The 7,385-nt window shown below is 46.8% G+C and overlaps 1 protein-coding gene across 1 annotated transcript in view; it reads left to right on the forward strand.

Moving 5' to 3' along the window:
• Window positions 1-2,516: 2,516 nt before the first annotated feature.
• LOC103396213 (cadherin-24-like) overlaps window positions 2,517-7,385 on the forward strand; it is a 31,513-nt gene continuing 26,644 nt past the window's right edge. The window contains exon 1 of the mRNA XM_025052427.1: window positions 2,517-3,228. Within this exon, the coding sequence (XP_024908195.1) occupies window positions 3,049-3,228 (180 nt within the window). The 5' untranslated portion in view covers window positions 2,517-3,048. The remainder of the gene's footprint in view (window positions 3,229-7,385) is intronic.

A 7,385-nucleotide genomic window follows, 5' to 3' on the forward strand; every position in this document is an offset into this window, starting at 1 on the left:
CAGCTCCTGGTCCTGAAATATTTGCTGTGTTGTGCTGAAGGCTGGGTTTAGAGAACGGAGCAGATTTACTGCTTCAGTTAGTTATGTTTGTACAGAATTAGTCTTCACCTAATGTAAGAAGTGTCGCCCCCCAGTGGACTTGTCCTTTTTTCCAACATGTCAATCAGTTTTTGAATTACTCAGGTTGCAATTTAATTTTGTTTTATTTTCTCAGGTTTTATTTTGTTCATTTTCAACTGGCGCCATCTAATGGCTTTAAAATAATGTATTTCCACTAAACTAAATGACTTGCCCAGTCTTCAGAGTCATGAGTTCAGCCTGATGCTGCGGTGACTGTGTCTGTTTGTAATTGGCGTAGAGGAAGTGTGTAGCGCCACCTGTACCTGAGGCCAATGAGCTATTTAAGGCGACTGACATCGTCCGTGTCCCCGGTGATTCCAGGTGTGCTTCATATTTGGGGACTGTCATGAAGACACGGCGGTACATGCTGATACATATGCAGGAACTTCTCTCTCAGAGCTGCTATCGTGCCATAATAAGCAGCGCTGTGTAGAAAATAGCCTGTCACACTAAAGCGCACACCAGTGGGGAGAGTGCTGCCAGACACGGCTAATGATTCCAGGCCCAGAAGTGTTCCGAAATGGCCAGGAGGCAAAGCTGTCATCATCTGCCCTTCTGGACATTTGTGGTGGGTTTTTTTTTCTTTCAGTTTTGCGGCTGTAGAGATCGCTTCGTTTTCTGTCTTCATTTTGCCCTGATGCTGGTCTCATTGTTGCCCCCGCCCCCCCTCCATCTTCCTCCCCTTTAAATGAAGTGACACGGGGAAGTTGTTGAAACCCAGCCCTTCAGAATAAGACGCCAAATTAAGAGAGCGTGGACTCGTCAGTAGTGGCTGACACGCCGTGGTTATAAAAATCCACTGTCGGCTGATATTAAATCAGTCATTCACTGAAGTCATTACTGCGCACTTGTCTGAGACACGTCAGGACACGTCTCCAACGTCTGGGGGAACTTAGAGTACCTTAGTTTGGACACCTAACAACTTTCACTGTGGTTTCAGGAGATCATATTTGAAACTAGTTTTCACGCCGCTTTTTCAGCTTCCTGTTGCTGACCTTTGACCTATTGTTCCCCTCCTGAAACTTTTCTCTGGCCTCGGCCAGAAAAGGGACGACTTGTTGATTTAACAACTTTAAAACAACGCAGCAGGAGAGGGGGGGTTGGAAATGAGTTGGCATGTTTCCACCCGACAGTGATGTGATGAAAAGGGAAACAGGACTGAGATCTGAGAGCGTGGGACACAATTATACACAGATGATACTTCAGTGATAATCTGTCGGCACGAATGGAGGAATAACAAACAAATAATGATATTAGGTTGGAGATAATTGCTACGATAACCCAGCAATTACAGTCAGTTATATTAGGTAAGAGCAGAGAATTTAGGAGAGAGAGGGAGAGAGAGAGAGAGAGAGAGAGAGAGAATCAGTGGGGTTTTATTGTTGATCATGGAGGACTTTGTTCTAATCCCGTCAAATCCTCCTGGGCTGCTGTGTTTTCAGAGTTGTCCTGGTGATTATCACCTCCGCGTTAACAATCTTGTGTTTGTCGGCTGAGAAAAATCATCGCAACGATTTCTGCTAATGGTGCCGCGTTATAGTTTCTGATTCCTTTGTTTGTTCTCAGTTTAATAACCAGTCTGCAGAATCCTGGGGACAGTTGTCTTGTGTTTTTCTAGAGCGTGTCCTTCCCCGTTCTCCCTGCAGGTGGAGCCAGAAATTGAGAAATACTTAATAAATGGATTATTGACACACATCAGTGCTGCAGACGTCACCTGTCGTTCCACTGAGTGAACTCACAGATATTAAACATCAACGTCGCCCCGACGCAAAGATCCTGAAGGGCCGCGTGGGGCTCAGGAGCCACGGGTTGCAGACCAGAAAAGTGTTGATACTGGACCAGTGTTCGCTGACAACAGAGACCTGTTGGAGAGGAAGCACCTGTGTGATTTTTTTTTCTTTTTTTTTGGAGATATAAAAACTGCCTCGTCCTCTTCTTGGATCTCTGTCTCTGACAGAGACCGCGGGACTTGATCTTAGCAGGACATTTTTAGTTGCCAAAAGTTGTCATTGATGTGTGAGGCGTAATAACTGATCCACAAAGTGAAAATAACCCCCCGTCCCCCGTCAGGACTCGTCAGAACTCGTCAGGACACGTCGGTGGCTCTGAGACCGTCAGCTTGGAGAGCTGCCTATCTGTTCTTCTGTCAGTGCTGGTGTGAGATGTTGTTCTCCTCCAGGTCTGTCTGATTCCTCTGGCTTCAGCTGTGCAGATAACAGCGTTGTTTGAATGAGTCTGTGTGTGTGTGTGTGTGAGAGAGACACAAACAAATATCTTACTTTTCCCTTCCCTCAGTCTCTGTCCTGTGAATTTGTTTGGCCAACGTGCTCGTCTCCAGATCCTCATCTGTTCTCTGACGCAGTGGAACAGTGTGTGAAACGCCAAGGCAGCAGAAGGATTCAGGATGTGCCGCTTTCAGAAACACTGACTGTAGAACGACTGCCGTTCAAACGCCATGAAAGGCGCCTGTTATCTGGATTTCTTACTCGTGAGCAGGAGGAGGACGCAGCGGACGCCTGCAGGGACCGGGAAAAGTTGGTGTTTGTGATGAGCACTTAGTTCTTGTCATGTTCCGCAGCAGACGCCGGCGTCTCCGTCTCTAATCTTGGCGTTTCTCTTCAGTTAGCAGCGGGCTTTCAGGCCACATCTTATCTTACTTTCAATAACATCTCAAAAATGGAGAGCTCACACACAAACTCCCTCTCCTTTTTTCTCCCTAATCCGTCTCCTTCATCCTCTCAGTTCTCCTGAAATAAATGGCTCCTTATCTGGAATTAAGTGTGATGAATTCCCAGGTAGGAACGCCGCCGTGAAAAGACCAAACTGAATGTTGGACTGACAAATGAAACGTTAGCGAGCGCTGACAGATGACGGCTGTCTCTCCCCCCACCTCCCTCCTCACTCTGTTCCTCCCTGTCTCCCACAGGTATGTGGTCCTTCTCCGTTTCCGAACTGGCCGTCGCCGGAGCTGAGATCGGACGCATCTCCGCCACGGACGCCGACCTGGGTGAGAACGCCAGGATGGAGTTCACCATCCTGGATGGAGAGAGCGGGGACACGTTCAACATCACGGGGATAAACCACGAGGCCGTCATCGTCCTCAATAAGGTAAGACTGCAGTCTCCAACATCTGGCTCGGGGGCCTGTGCTGGCACTGACAGGATTGGTTAGCGTTAGCTTCGTTTAGCCTTTCGCTCTGGTACATTATGGCTAAAATTGGATTCTTTTACAACACATAAAAAAGTTCTTTTTTTTTATCCTAATCTTTTTTAATTATACGTTCATTCGACGAATATTCAAAGCAGTTTCAGGTTTTAGTGATTGTTTTTTTTTCCAACTCTCCTTTTATTTCCTCTCTGTCGTCATTTTCTCGGCGAGGCCATTAGCCTGTTGTTGTGTTGATGCTAACGGCAGCTTCAGCCTTGTAATAATGGGAGAACTCTTTGTGTTTTCCGACTCAAAAACAACAAGGGAGGGTGAAATGGTTGGAAGGATTTGGTCCAAAAAAAACCGACTGGCCTGGATTTAATTGCTTTGGCAGTCAGACAGAAGCATCCGGAGCTTCTGGAGGAGCGCTCGCCTCCGGGGGTTTGTACGTTATTGACTCTTTATGGCCCTCCCAGAAGAAAAGACTTGAGTAAGGAAAAGAAAAGTGAGGAGGATGGGGTTGGCGGTGATTATGGGATGGGTTTCAGTGTGAGGAGGAGGAGGGAAGGGGAGGGAGGGGGGAGGTGAGAGGGGTCATTTTGGACGCGACAAGCGGTAATGAGAGTGGGTATTCAGATGAAGGATGGTATTAATAGAAAGGTGTCGCCCTGGAGAAGGTAGAGGAGAGGAGGGAAGGGCAGGACAGCCGGGGGAGAGCGGGGGAGGGTGGGGGGAGGAGGGAGCAGACGATGAAGGGGAGGAGGGACACAAACCAAAATAACATTGGACGTTTTTTTAATTTGACTTTGGTTTCAGTCCTGGGACTGCAAGGGTGAGTCAAAAAGTATTAAGACATGTTGGTGATGTGTATACCTGCTAATGAACACCTGGTGGCGTCATCGTCCTCTAAAGAGGTTTAAACCTCACATACATGAAGCTCCTCTGTGGTTTTTTAGAATCTTCTTACAGCTGATTGGCTGTAAAAACGTATTCTGATTGATCGGTGTAGAATCTGTGGGAATCGTACCCGCACCCACGTACAGATGGAAATCCCCTCATATTTTCGCAGCCTGTTCGTCTGGAATCTGTTTCCAGTCAGATGAGTGTATTTTGCAGTTTTGACAAGTGAATTTCCTGCTGGATTTCCCTGCTGCAAAATCAATATTTTCATCTATTTACAGCCGACGGAATGAAAACATTCACGTCAACACGCGTCCAAATGCAGATGTCGGTGGAGTCAGAGTCAGGGTCAGAGTCAGAGGCGGAGTCAGAGTCAGAGTCAGAGTCAGAGTCTAATTTGAACTTGATTTATAGAATAATAATCATAATAGAAACAGAGAAAAGTAAAGTGTGTGTTGACGTGTCGTTGACGCCTCTCTTTACTTTAACACCATGTCATTTCACATCCAGACTCCACAGCTCTGTTGTCAGGACGCAACGAGGACCCTCACCCCTGTGTCTCTGGGCTCACACACACACACACACACACACACACACACACACACTCACACACACTCACGTGGTGTTAATGTGGATTAAATCTGCAGGAAGCCCCGGTGTGGGAAGCACGGAAATGGGCAACAAACCACGAGTTGCCCGGAGTTGAGTGCGTATATTTCTCCGTCCGAGATAAGTTTGAACGTGGCCCAGAAAGATGTCGGGGCGAAATGAGAAACTGTCGGCAACAAATCTTGAAAGTTGGAAGCAGGCGCTGGGTTTTTATGTGTGGCTGCAGTCGTTATGTTTATGCGTGAGTGTATATCTGTCTCGTTCCTGCGAGGACGATATCTCAGCCACAGATTTGGGGAAATTTAAATGCAGAGCCGCGTTTAAGTGTGGCTTTAAATTTCAGATTAAACTCATCTGTTTCTGATCAGAGGATTTCTCCTCCGCATCCGAGAGAACTCTTAAAAACACTGGAGTTTTCACAGTGTGTGACGAGGATTAAAGACTGAGGGGGAACCACTGTCGTACTGACGCACTGTGGGGGGGGTGAGTGGGGGGGTCATGGTTCACTCTGAAATGAGGAGAGGTGTGAATGTGAGTGTGAATCGTTGTGGATCTCAGTCTGTGATTGGATTATGAACTGACCAGGTCGTAGCTGTAGCTCCGCCCTCCGCTGGAGCCCTGGGTTTGGCTCCGCCCCCCCCTCCCCTCCCCCTCATTATAAAACATTAGAAACCTGAAGCAACGATGATAAAACGTGAACTAATCTCTGAGCTGTTTCTGAATCAGAACCCAACCTTCAGTTCAGGGGTTTCTATTTTTATTCTCTTATTATTTATTATGACGCTACAAGTTCAGGCCTTGGGTGGGGGGGTCATGGTTCACTCTGAAATGAGGAGAGGTGTGAATGTGAGTGTGAATCGTTGTGGATCTCTGTCTGTGATTGGATTATGAACTGACCAGGTCGTAGCTGTAGCTCCGCCCTCCGCTGGAGCCCTGGGTTTGGCTCCGCCCCCCCCACCCCTCCCCCTCATTATAAAACATTAGAAACCTGAAGCAACGATGATAAAACGTGAACTAATCTCTGAGCTGTTTCTGAATCAGAACCCAACCTTCAGTTCAGGGGTTTCTATTTTTATTCTCTTATTATTTATTATGACGCTACAAGTTCAGGCCTTGAATGAAAGTCCTTCATGAAAGAACAGAATCAGACTGTGTGTATGTGTGTGTGTGTGTGTTTAACTCCACGTCTGTTCACAACAACGACGGAGGAACAGAAGATGACACGATGTCACGGAGAGACGGGAACACCGCGTCGCTGTACGACTGGTTGGTCCAACATGAGGCTCACGGAAATACTGAAGTAAAGTCAGGAAAAAAAAACAGCCCCAGAGTCGTCCTCTCCCTCACAGCCTCAGGCTTCAATTTTAAGTTTTGGAAAAAGATTCAACGTCACGAAAAATCTCTAGAGAATCTGTTTAGATTTTTTTTTGTAAAATATATTTTTTAAAACTTATATTTTTTAACATTAACTAAGAGGCTGAACGTTGAGCAGAGACCGAGGTTAGAGTTTGAATGAATCAGTTTGAATGACCTCTGACCTTCGGAGGTCAGGGGTCAAGATAAATACCGTCTTTGGTCTGCTTGAACTGGTTGGTTTTTGAAATTAACCAACGATGTAAAAAGTTCCACATCTGCAGTCGAACAAAGAAGAAGAAAAAAATCCACCTCGTGGAAAGTGCTGAAGGTGAACGTGTGAAGTTTCTGAAACGCTGTGGATGCAGAGATAGTTTTTTAAGAGAGAATATGAAAATATGCACATAAAATATTCCTATTACTCCGTTCCTCCAGTCTTCAGTCTGTTTAAACTGGAGAGTGAGCTTTCGCTTCATCATTACATGCTGCTGTGTGTGTGTGTGTGTGTGTGTGTGTGTGTGTGAATTCATGACTGAATGTCAGTTCTCAGATTGGTTAAAAACACTCTGCATTGGAGTTGCTATACTGTCTGTCTGTGTGTGTGTGTGTGTGTGAGAACATTTCTAACCCTGGTGTGAGTTGCTTTGAAGAGAGAGGGGGGGGAGATTGGTGCAGCCACAGATACAAGGTGAAAGAAAATTGAAGGTGTGGATAAGGCTGGAGAAAAGGGAAGGAAAAAGTGAGATAGGAGGAGGTTGAGGGAGGAGTGTTGAAATGAAGTCCTGAGGAGCAGTGACAGCAGAGAGTGCAGCATAACGAGGGAGTCAGAGTATGATAAACACCAGAGAGAGAGAGAGAGAGAGAGAGAGAGAGAGAGAGCTGTGCAGGCTGTGGGAACGGAAGACGCAGAACCAGCGAGTGCAGCAAAATCAGTGACAGCCAAAGGGGGGAGAAAAAATTAGCCCAGCGAGAGTCTGGGAGGCGGTGGGAGGGAGCAGGACTGCACCAGAGACATGCACTTAAAAATGAGAAATAAATAATAACACCAAAAAAAACAAACTCAGTGACAAGGGGTTGGAGCAGCCTGTCAGCAACAAGTGGAAGGAGGAGGGAGGGAGGAAGAGCCACCTGCTGCGTGCAGAGGGATTATCGATCTGTTCAACATCAACCGAGCAACTGCTGAATCAAACTACAGAGTAAACAGATACTGGAGCAGCGTCTCCCCCTGGAGTCGACCCCCCCCCCCGCCCCCCCAC

This window comes from Cynoglossus semilaevis, chromosome 20 (assembly GCF_000523025.1).
Source record: "Cynoglossus semilaevis isolate Cse_v1.0 chromosome 20, Cse_v1.0, whole genome shotgun sequence".
NCBI lineage: Eukaryota > Metazoa > Chordata > Actinopteri > Pleuronectiformes > Cynoglossidae > Cynoglossus > Cynoglossus semilaevis.